The sequence below is a fragment of the Aotus nancymaae genome, unplaced genomic scaffold (genome assembly GCF_030222135.1).
Source record: "Aotus nancymaae isolate 86718 unplaced genomic scaffold, 86718_ANA_hifiasm-v0.15.2.pri h1tg000016l, whole genome shotgun sequence".
Classification (NCBI taxonomy): Eukaryota; Metazoa; Chordata; class Mammalia; order Primates; family Aotidae; genus Aotus; species Aotus nancymaae.
The window spans coordinates 70,053,977-70,076,182 of NW_026988428.1; the positions used below are offsets into that span (position 1 = coordinate 70,053,977).

Genomic DNA, 22,206 nt, shown 5'->3' on the forward strand with positions numbered 1-22,206 from the left:
TTTTGCCAGCTTGCATAAGGGCCGATGGTTATCCAGGATAGGGGCTATGACAGGCAGAGGACAGGAAGCATCGGCCAAAAGGAAAAATGAGGAGCTGACGGTGCAGAGGTGGAGCAAGGCTCCCTGGTCATCTGGGGTTCAGTTAATCTCTTTGGAATCAGAGCATGCCCAGGGCAGAGTGTACGCAGAGCCATTCAAAAGCAAACACAGGGGGAAATGGGCAAAAATAGCTCTTGCAACCTAATTCTTTCCATTTATCTCTTGCAGCAGGGGGTCCCACAGGACTCAGGCACCTGTGCTGTGCAATGGTTTTTAGAAGTGGGTAGATTATATAAAAGATGCAAGGGAGTATCGTTCCAGAAGACCCACCATCTGGAAGGCTTGCCTCCCTGCCTCTCAGTGAAGACCTGAGACTGCCAGGGACTGGACTCAGGAGGCTCCCATAGTTCACTGAAAAGCCCTCTGTGCCTGCAGAAGGCCCAGTACTTGCCAAGCCACCTCGCTTTTAGTGTTAGGAAGGCTCTGGGTCTGATCCCTTCTTGCTTCTGGAATGGATCTTCTGAGGCTACTACTGAGCTCTAACAAAATCCTCTGTGCTTGGGAGAAAACAGTCCTCAGATGGGTGGACTAACGACGCTTAGAGTGCCAACTCTGTCCTCTGGCTTTGGGCTCCTGTTTTGTCTGGGGACCCCTGAACAAGACCAACACTTGAGCAAGTGCAGTGTGTGCAGATGGGGGCGGTGGGAACTTGCACCCAGGCAGGGCTGAGGAACAGTGGCTGTAGAAGAAAGGGCAAATGGACATGGGGAAAATGGAGCCTTTACTTAAAAGTCATCTGTGGCATTCTGGGCATCGGGAAAATCCAGGCTCAGGTATCCAGTGCTAACTGTCCCCCTTTAATCCTTTTTTTTTCTGATTGCCAGACACCTAGGTCCTGCTTTCCAATTCTACATCATTTGGGAAGGGGCCCTTGCTGAGATGTTTCCATCCTGAGGAAGGAAAGGAATGGGGCGTGGCTCGCTAGCTCTCTGCTCAACCACGGGCCATCCCCACCTCTCCAGGTAGCTCTTCTAGTTTTGAGACCTGTCTTATCTTTTGTGTTTTCCACTCACTGGTCCTGATTTGCCTTCTTCCTCTTCGATGTGACAGTCCCTGGCATAACTCAGGCCAACTGTCGTGGGCTTACAAGCCTTTCCTTTTTAAGGCCAAACATCTCCAGGCCCTTCCACTCTTCCTTGTGCTAAATGTCCCCCTTGGACAGCCACGGTCATTTGTGCCACGACATGACACTGGGCCTTCAGGCCAGGAAGAGGGACCCAGAGGGAAGGAGGTACAGGGAAGTGTCCCGGCATCGGGGTTTCTATTCAGAAGCACACTGAGTGTAGAAGAGAGTAGGAGAGGGAGGGGATAGGAGGGGAGGGAAGGACCTTGCCATGACAATGCTTGCAGAGACCTTTCACTTCGGCTTGTATGGCAATCCTGAAGGAGAAATAGCACCATTGAAATCCACAAGGGCAGCTCTGCAGAAGAGCACTGAGAATGGGGCCTCAGAGCTTCTCTTGTCCTGGGAAAGAACTCTGGTGTCTGTGTGCCCCCCTGCATCTGAAGTCCGGGAATCAAAGCAGCTCGCCACGGAAGAGAGGTTTCGCCGCAGTGCATCTTAGTGCAGCCACACAGCTTTTGGTTACCTCTCCCGACCTCCAGGAACCGGAGCCTGGCCAGATCTACTCTCCATGAGTAGAAAAGAAAAATCGGAGCCACATACTTGGTTAGCAGGAACCAGGATGGAAGCGAGGGGCACTTGAGTGCCCTGGGGACAAGGACACAGGGGAAGGCACACAAAAACCCATTCATCTCTGGAAGTGACTGAACTGTCATGTCTATCAACAGGCTGGCCATGATGAGGGAGTCTCATCAGGGAAGGAAAGGCCTGCAGCTGGCAGTGGCATCAGTCAGGTGTGACGTCAGCTTGCATCGGCCACAGCAATAGGATGACAAGGGAGCCTGGACTCCTTGAGAGGGGGAGTCCCAGGCCAGTCTCCCAGGAAGAAGCTAAAGTTGAAGCATGGACTTCAGAGCCTTAGTCCTTCTGTTTGAGGAAAGGGTAGAATCTTCTCCCTTGCTCCCATGTTCCCTGAGGTCATGGAACTCACACCCTGACTCTCAGATGAACTAGCTTGGCCATGCAGTGGTTTCCGGACTCAGAAACACACCAGAAAAATGGAAAAATACTCTCTCTCTCATCCCAGTGTTTATCGGAGGTGGGCTTTGCCTGTTCTGAGGGCAGCAATGTTGTAGCAGTTCCCGTAGCAGAACTGAGCTGGGCCAGCAGCAGCCAAGGGCTGAGGCCTGTGTGCTCAGGTTCCTTTAGCACCTGCTCTCACCCTGCTGAACTCAGCTCTCCAGCACAATTCTCCCTCCCCCATGCTCAGGGCAAGGGACACTGTGACAAAGCTTTGTAGCAGGTGACTGAGGGGTTGGCAGTAGTCTATAGTTGCCTGTGGGAGGCCCTCAGCTGGGAGACCAACTCCACATTTCACACTAGGCCTGTGATCGCTGTTATGTGGCCCCAACCCCAGCTTAGACTCAATGTCTGCTGCAAATACTGAGGAAGGTGCTAAGGACAGATGGGCATCCAAAGAGAGCAGCTGGAGTGATTCTTCCACGCCCAGGAGGTTTCCCACTTTCAGAGACTATGCAGGAGGAGGGAAGGAGAGTCCTACGAGGGCTCAGGTATCAATTAACCGGAGCTGGTGTGTGTGGGCATGTCTGTCAGGCACTGCCGATGGCTGCAGCCCAAACCAATGAAATGGCAGCCTCAATGTTGGCACAGCCAATATGTGTCCCTTCCAAGCCACAGACTGCTTAGGGGTGGCTGGAGGGAGGGGCTGTGGTGGGGTGGGCTGCTCCTGGTTTCTGAGTCTGGGCAAAGTGCATCACACAAAGCGAGGGACACTCATTTTTCCAATTTCAGGCTTGGGAGTTAAAAAAGAGAGAGTGAAAGAAACAGTAAAGAGACAAGAGCCAGCCAGACAGAGCAGAGATAGACAAAGAAAGAGACAGAGGATGCATTGCCCAGGTTCCATTACCTTAAGGATAATTTCTAATGTAAAGATACTAGTGAAGACATAGTCTGCATTGCCTAGGATCTGAAAAATAAGCATAATTGGATTAGTGGCTCTGAAAGTGAACCCAACACCAACAGGAAGGAGCAAGTGTGTTAGGACAGACAGCGGCAGAGAGCTGGTGCTGGCGCAAGGGGCTCAGGAGGAGCAGAGGGGGATGGGGGCTTTACCTTCAGAGCAATTTCAATGGTGAAAATGGTGGTAAAAACAATATCAAAATAAAACAGAATCTGCAAAACAAAAAGGAACAGGGTGGGGATGGGATGAGGAAGGGAGAAAAGCAGGATGGGAGGAGAGGTCGGTGGATGTTCACCAGAAAAGGGGCCACACTTCAAAATGAGATGCATGGCGCTTGAGCCTTTGTGCAGGGACACAGATGGAAACGGGGGGGTGAGCAGCACGCACACAGTGATCCTGAGGCGGAGCTAGCCTCAGGCAGCACAGCGGCTTCCCTTGAAGCCCCCAGATAAGTGAGGTGAGCTTCCAGGGCAGGCCTCAGCTGGTACTGGATCTGAGCAGCATCTGGTTGGATGCTCTTCCCATTAATCCAATTTACTTACAAACCCAAATCGGACCACTGAGATGCTTGTCAAAAGGACAGAGAATGGGGTTTGTCTTTTTGCAGGGAGATTCAAAATGCTTTACTCACGTTGGTGGGACTGAGCTGGCCAACTTCCTGTGTTGGTGGAAATCTATTCCTGGGTTATGTCCTCTGGGGCAAGGGAGGTGCATCCCTCAGGTGAGGGCTGCACAGGCTGAGGACCGGCTCCAGGATTGCATACTTTATTATATCTCAGGTGATGGAGCAGGGATGGGGCCAACACCTGCTAACCTCAGTAAGACAGCCCTGGACCAAGCAGGCCCCAGGGCCACAGAGTGGTTTGGCATGGGTATGGCTTTAGACCAGTGGGCTCTCTTCATGCCCACTTAGTTGGGACTTGACAAAGTTTTGAGATATAGCAAATCTTAAACTGGCCTTTAATGTTGTTCACCGGAGCCTTGGGTGGGTCCTCACATTTGGTTCCACTCTACAGAAGGCACCAAGACTCTCTTTTAGGTAAGGTCAGGCTTATTAGTGGCACCTGTTTGCCGATGCTCCCCTTCTGGTCAGAGTACACCGGGAGCAGGGTGGGGCCTGTAGTCAGCAGCCACATTTTCCCAAGTTTGCAGGGAACTAGAGCTTCCTGGGGAACATCCACAGGCAATGAAAGTCCCGACTTTTGCCAGTTATCAAACCAGCCCAAGCATTTGGGTACATGCTCTCTTACTTGCTTGTGGTCCTAGGTTGGTTTTCTATCAAAGCCCCTACTCTCTTAATGAAATGTTAGTTGTGGATCTGTTTCTGACATCTAGAACTGGGCTCCTGATTGAACAATGATGTCAGCAACAGAAGCTGTGGGCCCAGCACAGCCCCAGGGGTAAGGAGTGCAGAGGACACAGGCAATGCATACATGGTTCCTGAAGGAGGTGTGCTGGACCGGGTCCTCAGCAGCCAGGGAAATGCTGCTGAGCAGAATGAAGAAGAGGATCAGGTTGGTGAAGATCGTGTCATTGACAATGCGGTGGCACTGGAGGCGAAACCTGTATGGGAGGGGCGACAGGAGGAGAGACAAGTCAAGGGAGACAAGGGGAGCAGCAGTCGGCTCTTGGGAGCCCCTTTCCTCAGCTCTTTCCAGCAGCTGGCAACAGGCGCTTGTTGGCTTGAAGTGACCTCTTCATTCTGAAGTCTTACTGCTGCTTATGACAGCAGCAATGACAACCCCTGGCGCACATATCACCTTTGACATTTTGGAAGGTTACATCTGAGACCTTGTGGACTCTCTGAATTTCCAAATCCTGCTCTGACATTAACAACTGGCTTTTGTTTGGGGACTTATTTTCCCTATCATTGAAAACAAGTCATTATGTGATCTACTCTGTGCTTCCACATAGGGAACTACAGGACTACCTGGAGCTGGGTATGCTGAGAGGCCAGCCAAGCCGACTCTCTGTGGGTGATCTGCTCCTGTGTGTAATTCACTTCCGTGCCCCGGCACGATTATTCAATTGAACTTCTAGGTACCCAGTGACAGTACCAAAAATTCTAGATTCCTAAATGCCAAAGTGTCTTGTAACCATCTCATCTTGACAACAGTGTAGGAAGGAAGGTATGGTGTCATCACCTTCATTTTATAGATAAGAACACTGAAACCAAAGTAGGAGAGGCTTGCCCAGAAACACAGCCTTAGGGTGGGGGAGTCAGGGCTTCAACACAGGCCTTTGGACTTCTGCTGCTGGCATTATGGTTGACTAAACGCTCTGAGAAGCCCTCCTGCTGCAGAAGCACCAAACCCTTGAAGGGTCAAACTCTCTGAGACAATTCTGGTTTGTGAGAGTTTGGAGATGTCTGCAAGAATCATCTAGTTTAAACCAACAACCCCTCCCATAAACCCCCACTGAGCTGAGGCTGTGTATGGAGAGCCAGGAAGGCAGAGTTGCCAGAGGATGGAAGCCACTAACAGCAGTGGTGTCAAGAAACCGCAGGTTAAGCCAGTCTTGAGGTGGGGCAGGAAAGCCTGGGACTCTTAGGCTGAGCCAACACCTCTTAGGGGCATCTGAAAGTCTCCCCAGTCCTACTTTAGGTCCTCAGGACTCTCACAAATGAAGAGAAAGTGTTGGGGTCCCAATCAAAGATCATCAGACACCAGACACACGAAAGGACAAGCTACTAAAATGAGAAATCAGAAGAAACACCAGATAAGTGATTTAGACCCCAAAGCCTGGGGGTATTGGAAATATTAGATATAGACTATCAAACAACTATATTTGAAATATTTAATGAAATAAAAGACCAAGTCACAAAGATGAAAAATCGATAGAAACCATTAGATTTAGAGTGATGGATCTGGAAAATGAAGCAACAAATGGAACTGACCGAAATCAAAATATAATGGTCAAGATAAAAAATTGGTTTAAACAGTAATATAGATTAAGTTGAAAATAGATTTAAGAAACTGGAAGATATAGCTGAAGAAATTTCCTAGGATACAGAAAGACAAGGAGATGAAAGATATGTAAGACCCTCTAAGAAATAGGGAGGACAGAATGAAAAGGTCTAACAGATGTCCAATTGGAGTGTCAGAAGGAAGAAATACAGAACTAAAGGGAAACAATATTCAAAGATTATTGCTGCACATTTTCAATAACTGAATAAAAATCTAAATCCATAGGCTTAGGAAGCACAATCTATTCTAAGCAAGATAAATGGAAAGAAATCCACATCTTGACAAATGATAGTAAATCTGTACAACCACAAAGGCAACAGAACATGTTAAAAGCAGCTACAAATAAAGGTTAGGTTACTCACAAAGGAATCACAGTTGGAATGACAGCTGACTTTACAGTAGAATAACACCTTTCTTGTGCTGCAAGACAAACCTGTCTGTCTAAAATGAGGTACACAGCAAAGCTATCTTTCAAGAGCAAGAAGTGAAAACAGTTATAGATAAGTAGAGGCCAAGTGAATTCGTCATTATGGAACTACAGGAGCTTCTAAAGAATGTACTTTAGGAAGAAAGAAAATGTTTGCAAAAAGATGGACTGAAATGAGTAAAAAAATGGTGAACAAATAAAATGGTAAGGTGTACATAAATCCAAACACACAATCTATATAATAATAAGACTCACTAACTTGTTGGGTTAAGAATAAAAGTTGGACAAAAATACTAATGACAATTCTGTGTAAGTAAGGAGATGAGTGAGTTAAAATATTCTAAGGTCAATCTAATGGACAGGAGGAGGTCTTGAATAGAAGTAGAGTTTAAACATTTCAAAAAGTGGAGAGAAAAATAAACACAGGTCTTCTGATTTAAAATCCAGGACTCTTCCCTAAATCAGTGTCTATTTATATAATTTGCAGGAAGCTGGGAGAGTCTCAGGCTCCATTCAGCGGTTCAGGTAAAATACAGGAAGCTGTCGGGCTGGTACTAGAGAGAGCAGGACCCCACCTTCCCCACCATTGCCGCACACCTGTTGTTAGAGCTGAAGATGAAAAATGCGCTGGCTTCTGGCATGGGCACCGCCTTTTCCTTAAGGTGAAGCTCAGAGAGTGGTCGTGGGCGAGGGCCGACAGGCATCTCTGGCTCTTCCTCATCATCTTCTCCTGTAAGAAGAACAGCACCATTCTAAATAACTCCAGCACTCCCACTTATTTTACCACTTTCAGAGACCTTCCTACTGGCAGACATCATTGTGGCTCTGAAAATGTAGGGTACCAACCAAGGCAGATATTCTGCTGTCTCCCTGTGGGTGCTGCTGCAGCTCATCTCTGTTGGAAAAGACTAATCTGGCAGTGCACAATAAGGGGGATTGTAAGTAGGGTCACCAACTTGTCCTGGTTTAAAAACCAAAATCCCCACATCCCAGGAAACCCCCTAGTCTTGGGCAAACTGGGGTGGTTGTCACCCTAGTTGTAAGGTATGAGAAAAGGTGACCAGGTAGGATAGGGTGCTGCCAGGGGTTACTCATCTATCTAGGCGGCAGGTGGGGGAAAGGGTGTGGCTTAGTTGGCTTGTGGAATCCCTTGCAAATAACCCCACCCTTGGAAGTTCCAGGAATTCAAAAACCAACACTTTCCCAATTTCTGAAACTAAAAAAAAAAAAAAATGTGCTGTTGAGATAACAGGACAATACTACTGACCACAACAGGCCCTTCATGCAAAGGTTTAGACACTGACACCAATTAAAGAAGTGCCGTTGTGCTCCCGGCCAGTGGCCACATTTAATGTGGACCGAAGTCAAACAGCTTATTCCTGTGCTTGCAAGCACAATGCCCATGGGAGCAAGCACTGAACACCCTGTGCTAGGCAAATGTGTTTAAGATGCTCGGAAGGGAAAGTAACAACATGGGAGTGAAGAGCAGTCTGTCCAGCCAATCTCCTGGATCACAATCCTAGCCGTTTCTTTCTAGCTGTGTGCATTTTATTGAGTCTCTCTGCACCCCAGTTTCTCCACGTAAGGTGGAATAATAATAGTACATCTATACTTCAGAACGGTGCCTGTCACTTAGCAGCTGCTATGTAAGTAAGTGTTTGTTGCTTTTATTACAACCTCTATCCATGGGAGAGACTTGAAGCCTGTAAATTAGTGCTCAACGTTTTTCTCAGTCAGAGCCTTACCACCTATTATTCCCTAACAAACTGTCCACTCACATCAAACTATATTCTGAATGCTTCACTACAGCAGGTTGAACAGTTTTCCCCACAAACTCATGTCTACCTCGAACTTCGCAATGTGACCTTATTTGGGAATGGCGCCTTTGCAGATGTAATTGGTTATGATGAAGTTTATTCTAGGCTAGGGTGGGCCCTAAATCTAATGACTAGCCGTGTGTGGTGATGCGTGCCTATAATCCCAGCTACTTGGGAGGCTGAGGAAGGAGAATCACTTGAGCCCAGGTTGCAGTGAGCCAAGATCTCACCACTGCACTCCAGCCTGGATGACAGGGAGACTCTGTCTCAAAAAAATAAATAAATAAAATAAAAAGAAATGACTGTTATCCTTATAAGGAGAGACACAGAAACACAAAAACACACTTAGGGAAGAGGGCCATGTGCAGACAGAGGCAGAGATCGGAGGGATGCATCTACAAGCCAAGGACTGCCGGCAACCACAGAAGTTAGGAGAGGCAAGTGAGGATTCTTCCCAAGAGCCTTTCAGAAGGCGCTTAGCCCTGTGGACCCCTTGATTTAGGACTTCCAGCCTCTAGAACTGTGAAAGGATGTATTTCTGCTGTTTAAGCTACCCAGCATGTGGTCACTGGTTACAGCAGCCCTAGCGAGCTGACACGCTCACTGTGTGCCCTGTCCTTCCTCATGCTCTCTCCCTGTTTGAGCTGCTCTTCATCTCCCTCTCTGCAGAGCACACAAAGACCCCCAGTGCTAGACAGCATCCTCCACCCAGCTTTCCTGAGTACTTGTGCTCCAGGGAATGACTTTCCTGTGAACACCAGCAGTACCTTCTGCCTCCAGTGCCTTCATGACTGATTTTAAATGTCTGTCCTTTCTCTCTATGTACTGAAAACCCTGGAAGGAAAAGCCATGCCTGGCACTAGATGCCTTTATTTCTTGATGATGACTGAAATTCTACACCCTTTAGAAGGAAGGGGACTTTGCATAAGACTAAGGTGAAGGGAATACTAGTCTGGCTGGAAAAAGATAGTTATGGGACGCTCATCTCACAGATACAGCCGTGCCTCTCCATGTTCTCCCTCTTCTGGTTCAAATGAAGCCGGGTACTGCAAAGAAAAAAATGCCTGGCACAGAAAGCAATTCTTTATCAGGCAAAACACATTCAAGCATTTAGGGACCCAAGGCTTTTTTGGAGGACCAGCAGCACACAGGCATCAATTGGATCCTTTATCTGGGGTAATTAGAGCTGACCAGGAGACAATTAATATTTTTTTTCAGCAGAAGAGAGGCCCAAGATGAAAGCTGACTACAGGCCAAGAGTTGGAGCTCTTGTGACACCCAACCCTTGGTATGTAAAAGGAAAGCCTTCTACTTAAAGTAGAATGAGTAAAACCAGAATTGGCCTAAATCATGATATTTACAAGTGAGATTTAATTGAGAAGGATCTGAAATTCCTGCCTAGGTGTTTGTATTCTTTTCAGTTTTGCTCAAAATGACTCAACACTTTCTTCTTCATGATAATTTGGTAATAGGCAATTTTACGCTTATTTTAATCTTTTGTGTTTATAGAAACCCATATTTACTATAGCTTTGTGCCATTCGCAGTTCCTAATGGAAAACGGTGCAGGCTCTTCCATCTGCATGAGCTCCCTTCCTGTTTACGAAGCTCTGTGCTGAGCTCCATTCCTGGGGAGAAGTAAGTTAGCTGGTCCATTCAGACACACAACAGCTGAACTTCAGGCACAGTGCTTGAGAGGAAACGGTTTCTGAAGGACAAACTCAGGTGTGAAAAGGGACACAGTTTTGACAGCATGTGATGCTTAGCAGGTATTATGGAAAAGGCAGGAGGCTGACAGATCAGGAAAAGTCAGGCAAGGCTCCTTCTGGGGTTGGCAAATGAACCACCTAGACTCCTACTCCCAAATGCCAGTAGAATACATTAGGGGTCTTTCTTTCTTCTATTTTGTTCTTGGAGGTGTGGAAAAAGCATGGGAAGTGAGGCTCTGCTGCACTCTGGAGTTGCTGCTGCATTCCAGAAGGCAGGTCAGAGGATTCAAAAGTAAAACCAGGGTAGCACTCAAAGCCCCAGCCTTGGTCCTCGGGAAGCCTTGCTCCTCTCCATTTGATGCTCATCCTCACCTCTGTGATTTTGCTCTTGGCCACATAAAGTAAAGACATTTGTAAGATCTAGTGCTTACAGAGTATTGAGTCAAAGGCTGAGAATACAAAGCCATGGCTCTTGTCCTCAAGGAGCTTAGTTTCTAGCAGGGCACAAGAGTCTGCTACCAGCTGAAGGGAGTACATGGTTGGTAAGGGCCAGATACCCAGAGCAGGGCCTTGGGGCACCAGGAGCATAGGTGGTGGATACAGTTTCTGCACTGGGGATCTTCTCTTTACTGGCTCAATTAGAAAACCTCAGAGTCACCCTACATGCCTCTTTCTCTCTCCAACATCTAAGCGATGAATAAATCCAGTTGGTTTGCAAAATGTACCCCAAGCCTGACCCCTTTCTGCATCTCCAGCACTGTTCCCTGCCCAAATTGCCATTCTCTCTGCCTGGATACTGTACAGGTATCCTCCCTGCCCCAGTTCTGCTCTCGACCACCACCACCCTTTATCCACAGAGCACGCAGAGGGAATCTCTGAAAGGGTGAGTCGGACATCGGGTCAGGGCCTCCTTTGCTCAGACGTTCTGGCGGCCCTCCAGGGCACTGGATCAGACCCAGTCTCCCACGTGGCCCTGTGCCTTCTGCCCTGCCCTCCTGTCCTGCCCCGGCCTCCTGCCTTAGGGCACCATCCCTTGGTTCTCTCTGCTTCAGGCACACTGGCCCTCTTTGGAGTCCCCACAGCCAAGTGCATCCCCCTGTAAGAGACTCTGCACTCAGGCCCTCCACCTAGAGAGCTCTTTGCTCTGATTCTATGTCTAGTTCCTTTGAATCATTCAGGCTCCAGTCAAATGCTGTGTCCTCAGAGAAGCCTTTGCTGACCACACAGTCGAAGCAGCCTGGTCCCCAAGTCACCCCTAACACAATCCTTGATTTTACTATCTTCACATCGTGTGATGTCACCTTTTTGGTTGGTTTGCCTGCTGCCTGTCTCCCCACTGATATGTCAGCTCCAGGAAGGCGGGGGTCTTCCCTGTCCATCCAGCACAGGAACCCCCATGTCCCTGTACTTAGCACAGTGCCTGGCATACAGTAAGTGCTTCATGAGTAGTTCATTAATATCTCCAAGGCTTCTCCCAACTCTCAGTATCTCTGACTATTGTACAATCCTGCAAAAACTCCTTCAGCCTCTCCAACTCCCTGATTCAAAGCTCAGTCAAGACCACCCAGATTCCACCAGCTCATGGCTCTCCTTGTCACTGAACTCTTGCAACAATGAAAGCCTCCCCCAGCACAGGTGGTGCTGACTACTCAGTGTCTGGAGGCACGCATTTCGTTTTAACGTGTACCTGTTAACTTTAAGTCCTTAGTGGCTCTTACGAACATCTACACACTCACTCAAATACATTAATAAATTAAACAAAAGTAGAATTAGCTTCCACTCATCTGGGCACAATGCTTTTCTTTCCAGTGAATTGGGATTTTTCTCTATAATTAGGGTACGACAATCCAGGAGGCTGAAACCAGCTGGCGAGCTTTTCAGATGAAACAGAGAGGGAAGGATTCTAGAGCCATGGCTGGCCTCAATGGCCCCCTGTTGAATTAGAAACAGGCCCCTCCTCTGAGAGTTCATGGTCATGCGAGGGCAACTGAAGCAGCAGCCAGCAGAGCTCACTCTGGAGTCCAGCTCCCACTTAGCCACTCTGATACACGGCTTTGGGTGCAACCTGGACAGCCTAAGAGAGAGGGGGAGGATAGGGAGTGAGCCTAGGACAGAGGGCAAGACAGAGATGGGGAGGTGGCAGGACAGCATGGCAGTGTGCTCCCTTGGACTGGCCCTTTCTTCTAGCAGTGCGACTGAAGGCTGAGCAGGAGGAACGCTCACCAGTTCATGCAGGTGCCTAAGGGGCACCTGCATGAACTGGGCACGGTAGGGGGCAGAGGCCTGGAAGGGGCAGAGATCAAGAGCACAGTGATAGATCAGGCTCTTTGCCATTCATGATTCAGAAGAAAGAGAAACAGGAGGGAAGCAGAGATTGACCAGAACAGAGATAACAGGTCACGTGATTCTCAGACGAGTCTCTGGGAACTTCTGCTGCCCCTGGCACTAAAGGATCCAACAGCTGACTTTGGAGGCAGGGAAGGGAGGAAATGGGAAGGCAGGAAGAGCTGGGAAACACAGGCTGACTTAGCCTTTGGGGGTAGGGCAATGTGTGGAGCCAACGGCTTTAAGAGCATGCTGCCCTTTAGATCCCCTGGATGAGGACCGGGAGACCAGGGATAGGGCACAAACAGGCATACTTGGGGCTGGCTTCAAAGCCAGAGTGATGGCTGGTGTATGTGGTGGGGCAGTTAGGGCAGCCTTAGGTCTCAACACAAAAGTAGAGATGCATGCAACCAACAGAAATGATGGGGAGTGGGCCACATTCTCACAAAACTCAAGAATCCTGAGGCCTCAGCAGAGGCTGGGAAGAGCTTTTCAGCTGGGAAGCGTAAGCATCCCCCCAGTCCTCAGAGCCGCCAGTAGCTACATGAGAGGCGTCTCTAGGATGGCTGACGTGGTGTTAATACCCTCATTAGCCCTTTTTTTTCCTCAATATTCTTCTCTTTCATTTCATTAGAGCAACAAAGAAGAGAAAAGCCAGGAGTACAGTATTTAGAATAATAGAATTTCAGATTCTTGTTGAAGATGCAAGAGGTGTATCTGCTCTACAGGCCTGACTGCAGCTGGGTGCCTGTGTGAAAAGACCCTCATATCAGATCTGCCCTGCTGTGTGTGCAGGGAGGCCCATCCTGGAGGCTGGCCTCATGGGAGGCTCTTCTCAGGGCCCTAAGGAATTTGTTTTATTATTGTCTTTTGTTTTAAACCTTAAAGATTTATGCATGAGTAGAGTCTCACACAGTAAAGCTCATATATATATTCTCAGCTTCAACAACTTTGGACATTTTGCTGATCTTCTTCCACTTATCTTCTCTGTCCCATTTTTTGTTGTTGGAGTATTTAAAAAGCAAAGCAACTCATAAACATTTTAGACTCTGGCTGTAAATGCTTCAGCAGTTTAAAAACAGAACTATGAAATATTATACCAACAAGATTAATAAAGCTACTTTAAATCATTTAGTTTATTCAATTTCCCCCACTTACCTCTAAAATGTCATTTTAAAGTGTATTTGTTGCTTCAGGATCAAGACAAGATCCTCCCATTGCATTTGTTCAATAATTCTAGTACGTTGTTGAAATTCCCTAAAAGTTTCGCCCTAGAAGGGTTTTTAAGAACTTCAAAGACTTAATGCATGCACATGGAAACACCGTGTTCTTTCTATCCAAGCTCCAGGAAACCACATCCTATTCCCTTGCAGAAGGAGGGGAATGAGGATGGTGTGACCGCAGGGAGTCTGGTTCCCAAGGACAACAGAAGATGCCTGCAAGTGTTCTTAGCAGAGAACCAGCGGAGGGAAAGCAAAAGGGAAACCTAGCTTTGCTCACAAATGTAGAAGGTTCTCAGCCACCTAACTTGGTGAACAGCACAAACATAGCCTAACCTACAGGAACAAGGAAATGTCAGTAAAGTCAACAGTCCCTTGATGGCATGTTATTGACTTCAAGCTGGTAACTGGCAATAATATCTGCAATTTTAGGTCAGAGGAAGGCAAGCTCAGGGCTTGGACAGGGTATGGGATGTCAGGGAGCTGGGAAGTGAAGCCTGGAGGGAGGACCTCTGACCTCTGACATTAAAGCCCTTGAGAAGCCAACTGCCTGTCAATTTATGTATCAGATAGAAGCACAAGTAGATGGAGTCAGTAAGATCTCTTTCTACAGAGACCTGAAATCATTTTCTAAAGCAACAAGTTGGACATCTGTGGTGGCAGCTGTCCCTGCACTCGGCACTGCCTCCTGAGTAAGGGCAAGGCAGATTTGGGATTTACTATTAATATTAAGTGAGCATAATGTTGCAACATATGCCATACTAATACATCCTATAAATTAATAACGATTTTGCAATCTGTAATGTAACAAAAATTTAAATGTATACAGAATCCTGCTTGGAAAGGACACAAAAGGACTGCTCAAATGTGATCTCATTATGAGGAAACCAGAAACAAAGCTGTCTCCCAGATGCTGACTGACGGTGCCTAAATATGGAGATAGAAGACACTTAGCAGTGTAAGACGCTTATAGAGGGACACTGGAACCATAGTCCCTAATACACGGCCACTTCCATGTGGCTTTAGAATTTAGATCTCTGTCCCCAACCTCCCAATCCCAAGTTAGGCAGTGGGACTGGTACCTGTAGTTTCTGGGTTGGGGTAGGGGCTCTTATCCTCATTTTCATTGGGCTGGAGGTCATCCATGTTGATCTAGGCAGTCACAGGGGAGAAGGAGGAAGAATTCAGTTAGATATTTTCCACAAGTTAAGAGGCTTGCAGTAGCCTGGAAGTTTCATTTTAGTCAGTGACTTAGCTCAAAAATATGTCCTTGTCACTTTGCACATCCCCTTCAGGACATCAGGGGACGGCTGGGATCCAGCCAATCTGCCTTCTCTTCCCCATCCCAGCTCTCCTGTCCATCCCCACTGGCTTTCTTTCCACTGGGTGTCTTTCTTTCTCTCCTCTTCTCCATGGGGGTCTGGCCTGGGAAGGCTGTGGCCCTCCCTCCCCAGCACCGGCCTCACAGCTCCAGGAAGGAGACAGCTCCTCACCTTGGTGGTGGGTGGAGACTCCCCGTCAGCCGTGATGGATTTCAGCTCAATCTTCTCCTCCTTGGATTCCTCCACTGCCGGCTTCTCCACCACCTCTTGTTTCTTCTCTGGGCTGGCAGTCCTGACCAGTCAGCAGCAGAAAAAAATAAATGGTTGTTTACTGGAGTGATAGGGAACAGTGTGGGAGGGAACCACCCTGTGGCCTGTGGGGGCCAACGGGGGCAGATCCCCTGGGTCTGTGTCCATCTTCCTTTCTCCAGGGCACCTCTCGTGTGCAGCTCAGTCACAAGAGCTATGGGGCTGAGCCACGCCTGCTCTGCCTGGCACACAGTTGGCCTCTTGCAGCTCCAGAGATGTCTGGGTCACAAAAGCAGAGGAAGATGGTGGATCTCATCTAGGATTGGCTCCTGGAGGAGCTCTGCTCAGGGCCCGGCAGTTGTGTGACTTACAACTGTCCCATCTACAAAATGATAGGATACAACACAGGGCCCCGTCTTGCCTTCCTAACACTGGAGCTGAATTATACGGCAGTGAGGAGGACTTCCTCTGTAAGCTGGAGCTGCGTTTCCCCACCGAACTGAGTGGTTGCCTTTCTCTCTCCCCACTCTACACTCCTGCCACCTAGCACAGCTTCTCAGAAGATAATCCCAACCTCCTAGACAGGTGGCGAATATAACACCATTGCAGAGACTATTATAATTCACAAAGGTCCCTACCAGAGTAACGCTTAGGATCAGGAGAGAGGTCCAACTTAGGAAGCCCCAAACCCAGAGTCCTCCTAGAAGGGACAGCCAACAGAGGCTGGCAGTCAAGCCTCTCTCTGCCACCAGTGGGATGACATTCCAGAATGGGGGCCCTGGAGCCCGGGGCCTGGGCAAGTTTAGAGGGTTACCTGGCCAGCTTCTTTCTCTCCTTCTCCTCTTCCTCCTCCTTTTGGGCAGATGTGAGGCTCTCAGCATCAGCCAGGTTGTCCACAGCAATGGCCAAGAACACATTCAGTAGGATATCTGTTTGTGTCCATTCTTAAAGAAAATGACCCTTGGCTTGGGGTTTTGGTGGGCACAGGGGGTGGGGGGTTGTAGGGCAGGCAGGGTAGAGCTCCTCAGCAGAGAGAGCTTGAGGGTGAATCACTTTGAGGGAGTCAGACCCCAACAGTGTTCCTCCCCTCCCCTTCCTCCCCATCACCCTCCTAGCTACCTGGAGCAATCCAGAGAGTTGAGAACAGGCTAGCCTGCACACTGGAGCGGGCGGGAGTGAGGCAGCCAGCCCTGCCTTGCACTTTAATTGCTGGGTTTCATGATTGGTTTCCCCGCTGAGATGACTGGCTGTAATTGACATTATAAACAGCATTGTCTCTAGCAGGATGCAGAATGCTCTTAAGAGCAGTTCATTATAACTGGGTGCTGAGGGGGCGGATTGGTATCTCTGCCAACTCTAATGTGAGCCTGCACACACGAAGACCCTTGGTGGGTCCGGCTGGAGCTAGCCAAGGCTTGGGAGTTCCCAAGGGAGGCAGTTCTTTGCCCTTTCTCCCCACCCCACTGCACCAACAGAAACACTGTGGGTCAGAGAACTATAGAATCAAAGAAAGTATAGCTGGACGGGGCTTTAAGTTTGTGAAGTCTGACTCCCAACCCCAGGCACCCAGACATTCATATCATTTCACACACAGAGAAGCCGCAACCCAGGCAGGGGAAGAGGGGCTCCCAGGAGGCTTCTGGACGTGGCAGGGGCTTTGCATGCATGATCCCATTAAAACTCCCAAAGACCCTTTACGTAGTAGGTACTATGATTCCATTGCCGTATTTTACAGACACTGAGCTAGAGGGCCTTCAATCTGCAAGAGGTCACCCAGCTGGGAAAAGAGGAAACCTTGTCTGCAGGCTTCCATGATTGCGTTTGCTGCACTGCCTTAGCTGCGACTTGGCCCAGAGCTGTTCCGTGTTACCCCAGGCTCCGGACGTGACTCCCTCGGGGTTATGAGCTGGGGAAGAGAAGCAGCACCCATGGTTTGTGACCCTGGGAACCTGCCCGAGCCAGGAAAAGGAAGGAGATTTGGGGGCTGTTTAAAGTCTGCGCAGCTCTGCCTGTGACTAAAGTCCTGGAGAGCAGCATCAGAGGGAGGGGTGCTGACCAAAAAGCAGGAGGAGAGCTGAAGGTCACTTCAAGGACAAGGCTCATCCTCCCTCACGGAGCGCCCCGCCTCTGAGCAGACGCAGTGGTCCCAGGGCAACCGGCCCGCTCCGGCGCGTCTCTATCGCAGTCTGTGTGAGTGACTGCACACGCCGCAACGCCAGGGGGCGCTGCTCATTTAGATTACCACGAGAGCACGCCTGGAGCGCGGCGCCGCTGCGGCCCCGAAGGGTTCTGGAGGGTGAACCTCCCCTATGCCACAGCTGCAGGTTTCCACCCAGACCCACCTCCGCCGCCATGGGATTCTAGGCTGGGTGGTGAGAGCCCCGAGCAGGAGAGCGCAGGCCTGGGGGCGTGCCCGTTTGGCATTGCGCCGCAGGCTGGGGGCTGGGGGCCGCGGGGGTGGGGGGCAGCAGCAAAGGATACAGTTTCCACAGATGAAGAGGATGATGAAGTAAATACAGACTAACATCCCTGGAAAAGAGGGGCCGCCATAAGCCATGATCCCATCATACATCACCGAATTCCAGTCCTCCCCGGTCAGGATCTGAATGACACATTCCCACCAATAAGGGACACAGCGTTAGACCAACAGCAAACCCAAAACCACCCTGCCCTGCCCCACTAGTCAACAAAATTGTCCAAAATTTCCCTTTCACTTCTTTCCCTCCTCCTGGCCCCCAATTCTCCTCCCCAGGGGCTCTGAGCTATTGAACTCTCCTTAGACAAAATGCTTGGCCATTGGCATAATATTATTTGAAGAGTGACTACAAGTTTTGGCACAAAGATCTCTGACTTTCCCTGCTCATGCTTGAGCTGACCATCAGCCATTCTTGGGGATAAGGCATCAGGGCCCTTTTGCAGTTGTGTGTTTGCTGAGACTGTCACATGCTTTCCCCAAACATTGATCATAGGGGCATCATCTTTAAGATTCTGACAACATCTACATGTGATTCATTTTTACCTCTAAATCAATCTACTTTTAAACTTAAATAAGTGCCACTTTGATTTTGCCATAGGCCAAAATATCTATGAAATCACAAATTTGGTGGGTCAGTAACATTGTTTCCTAGGGTCAAGCATGGTGGGTAGGAAAGCCAGGGCTTCATCACCCTCCCCTCCCCCAATAAGAGCAGTCTGTTTTTCTTTGTTTATATTTTGGGCTTTCATGGAGAATTTGAGTAAAGGAGTCCATGGATAAGAAAATGTTTTTAAACCACTCGGTTAGATTGTTTCCCCTAATGGTCCACCCACCAGTGGAATTCCATGGCAGATGGGGACGGGGAAACTACAGAAAAATCTCAAGACTCTCCTGGGCATGGGGCCTCCAGGGCTGATCTAGGCTGGCTGTGGCTGCCCAGTGAAAGGATGCAGCTTTCCACACGCCCCCCGCCCCCCGCCACCCCACAACTCAACCACCCCGAGTCCAAATCCCAGCAGAGAAGAGTCCCTACCTGAAACACAGTGAGGAGGGACTGGGGGAAGTTGTCAAATGTGCTCCTCCGGGTCTGCATCTCATCAAAGTTGAACTTTCCTCCAAAGAGCTGCATCCCGAGGAGGGAGAAGATGATGATGAAGAGGAAGAGGAGAAGGAGCAGGGAGGCGATGGAACGCACAGAGTTCAGCAAGGACGCCACCAGGTTGCTCAAGGAGTTCCAGTACCTGAGAGCCAATAGGAGGGAGGTCAGCACCCTGCCCCTCGATGTCTTCCCCATCGCGCCTCATTCTCACACCTGCCCACTGCAGGTTTTCAGAGGAGCTGCCATTTCTGCTTTTTCCCTGTCCTTGGGGGAGGGATGTTGGCTGTGCTGTGAGCCAGGCCACCCTGGAGGGAGTTAATTCAAGGTCCCCGGATGACTAACCTGTTGGGGAAGAGATAAGGGCAGTGGTCAGAAGCCGGCAACCTAGCTCTGCCCGATACCTGCTGCATGTTCCTCTGGACAAGACATTTCATTTCCTTGCCTTCTGCATCCCCATCTGACAAACAGAGACTGCTGTGGCCCTTGCTTCATTAGGCTATTGGCAGGATTGCCTGACATGTTCCACCTTTCTCCAAAGAGCCCCCCATAGAGTGCTTGGCACATAGCTGATTAAGGTTGGTAATTATTGTGGTTGCTGTTGTTCTCTAAACAGAAAAAAGCTTTTCTTTTTCTCCATGAATGCCAGTCTGAGCTCAGCCCAGGAAGCAGCTATCTAGCCATGGCAGGAATGAAGTCACCCATGGGTAACAGAAAGTTCATGGCTTGGTGAAGTTTCCCAAGTTCATCCTGTCCTTAGATTTTGTTTTTTTAAGGGCCCTTCCTCTGGTCTTTGGAGTCCAGATATCTGTGTTTTTAACAAGCATACTACAGGATTCTGATCAGCAGGTGAGTTTGGGAAACTCTAGATTATAGCAAACCTGTCACACCCACTGGGGCAGCTCAAAGCACGAGTCCTCTGAGTGGGCAGGAGCTCTGTCTTGAGTGGAATGGGCTTTCAGTGGGATCCCTGCGGAGGAGGTCCTCACTCCTTACAGTCCCGGGGGCTGTCTCCACTATAAACACAGAGGTCTTACAGAGGTTCTGGGAAAACTCCCTTCTCATGAAAAAGTGGGAGGGGGAACCCTCTAATGACTGCTGGATGCAGGGTGGGTGCCTATGTGAGGGTCAGCTCAGGATCAGGAAGTGCACCATGGCAAAGGACACGGCCCCAAGGGGAGCAAAGGCAAGAACAGAGCAATCTCATTTCCCTATGGCCCCCTCTGGCCCACCTGCCTCCTAGTTCACTACCTTGAGAGATTCCCAGCTCACCACCAGTCCAGTGGATTGCTTTTGCTGCTTCAGTGAGTGACATGCAGGCCACTCCCACCGCAGCCACAGCCTGGGCTCATGTCTTCAGAGAATGGTTCCATACCAAGGGAAAGAAGCAGAGGGGTCACAGTTTGGATGGCAACATGAACTCCTTACCAACCTGCAGCCTCGAGTGCTCCATTGGCCTCCACAAATCCAGCTTTTCCTCACTTCTATTTTGCCTGCCAGCTATACTCGCTCTGTTTGCAGAATATTCATATACATTTATTTGTATCTGCTCTATACCATACAGTGTTGTCTCATCAAAATAGGTTCTAAATTTTAGAAGGCAGAAGGTTGCAGGGTTTTTTCCCCTTCCATCTTCCCCATCTCTGTTCTTGAATAAATTCCGTACAACCCAGTATGTGTGATGGACTGCTTGGAACTCCTGCAGGCTAGAGGCTATAGTGATCTGTTTAAAGAAGAAAGTAAGAGAACCTCTCTGGGGGTAGAACACTCTCCCCTCTTACAGCTAAAGCAGTTTTCCCAAGCCTGCCCGAGGACTGACACCAGTGGAGGTGGCTGGGCATGGTGGTGGCTCCTACCTGTAATCCCCTTTGGGAGGATTGGCACTTTAGGAGGTCAAGGCAAGAGGACTGCTTGAGGTCAGGAGTTCAAGATCAACTTGGGCAGCACTGTGAGACCTCATCTCTAAAAAAATCAAAAAATGAGCCAGGCGTGGTGGCACATGCCTGTAGTCCTACCTACTGGGGAGACTGAGATGGGAGGATCACTTGAGCCCAGGAGTTCGAGGCTGCAGTGAGCTATGATTGCACCACTGCACTTCATCCTGGGTGACAGAGCGAGACCCTGTCCTAAAAAATAAATAAATGAAAATAATAATAATAAAACAACAACAGCAGCAACAACAAAAATGACAGGGGGTGTGTTAGCATTTCCTAAATCCTGATTTTCAGGTCTCTCCCTGGCACCATGAAACCCTGATCTCTGACTCTGGGGCTGCGATAATCCTCACATAGCCAGTCCAATACTTGCCAATACACTAGGGTTGGGAACCAGCAACTTTAGAGCATATTTATAATGAGCATTTCCAGCTGTATCTGAGGGAAGAGTGTTTGCATGTGCACTGAAGTCACAAATCCCCTAGAGATCTTCTGTGCGCTCAGCCGCCATGGAAGATTCTGGAAAAGCCTTAATGGCCATGGAAGGTTGGAGCTTTCATTTTCATGAAGTAAAGAGGCATGTGGGAAATAACTCAGGTATGTCCAACAGTCATGGGGACTAACTGCAGCCTGACATGCATGTTCTGGCTGCAGAGGGAGAGGACCAGGTGCCGTCCGCAAGAAAGTCTGGGGGAGGCACCAGATGAGGGGCAGAGAGGGAAAGTGAGGTACGGAGGGCCCTCCTGACCCGGGAGCCCCTTGGAATGCCTGGGGCTCCAGGGAGGAGGAGGCTGTGGGCCAGGAACAGATTGAGCCTCTAGGAGGGGCGAATGCTCCTGGGAAGGGGGAGATGGAACATGAAAACTGGCAGGGACCTCCTAAAGCGAGGGCAGCGTGGTCCTGCCAGCACAGTTAAAGGCAAGGACGCGGGTGTGGGCACAGAGCTGTGCCTGGAGGAGTGCCCTCTGCCCACTCTCCCTGCCTCCCCTGCCTCCCTCAACCCCTGGGGTGTCTGGGAAAGTCTGAGCTGCACCATACCGGGGTTCGTGCTCTGACAGAGCTCCTGATTCCCACCCGTCACCTTCCCCATCTCAAGTAAATGAGAACCATTGCTTTTGGCTCAAGGCAAAGTCCTCGGAGTCATCTTCCTGGCTCTTTCACACTCCGCATCAGCAAATCCTTCTGCACCATCTTCACAACGAGTGAGCCCTGACTTTGGCCACTTCCCACCACCTCCTCATCCTCACTGCCTGGACCCTCGCTCCGGGCAGCTGCTCTCCAGGCTGCAGCAGCAGTGGATGTTGCTATGGGGTGAGGCCCACGAAGCCTCAGTCTTGCTTAAGCTCTTCAATCACCTCCCCTTCTCCTCTGGGTCAAAGCTGGAGTCCTCCCAAAGGCCTGGCAGAGGCTGCAGATTCTGGCCCCAGAGGCCCAGTGACCAGTCAGCTGCATTCCCCTCCCTCGGGCCCCCCTCACTCTTTCTCCAACTCCCACACTGCTCCTGCCTGGCCAAGGCCATGCTGC

The 22,206-nt window shown here is 49.4% G+C and overlaps 1 protein-coding gene across 50 annotated transcripts in view; it reads right to left on the reverse strand.

The window, feature by feature from the left end:
• The window catches only part of CACNA1C (calcium voltage-gated channel subunit alpha1 C), a 700,658-nt gene that overhangs the window by 90,656 nt on the left and 587,796 nt on the right, over nt 1–22,206 (reverse strand). For 31 of the 50 annotated variants that reach the window (XM_064377545.1, XM_064377576.1, XM_064377544.1 and 28 more), the window contains 8 exons: nt 18,686–18,893; nt 17,658–17,778; nt 15,991–16,105; nt 15,099–15,219; nt 14,688–14,757; nt 7,134–7,266; nt 4,577–4,706; nt 3,296–3,355 (listed from right to left, as the gene is read on the reverse strand). In XM_064377545.1, the coding sequence (XP_064233615.1) occupies nt 3,296–3,355; nt 4,577–4,706; nt 7,134–7,266; nt 14,688–14,757; nt 15,099–15,219; nt 15,991–16,105; nt 17,658–17,778; nt 18,686–18,893 (958 nt within the window). Of the gene's footprint in view, nt 1–3,089; nt 3,150–3,295; nt 3,356–4,576; nt 4,707–7,133; nt 7,267–14,687; nt 14,758–15,098; nt 15,220–15,990; nt 16,106–17,657; nt 17,779–18,685; nt 18,894–22,206 lie in introns of all 50 variants that reach the window. The other 19 variants (XM_064377571.1, XM_064377563.1, XM_064377574.1 and 16 more) reach the window with 2 other exon arrangements.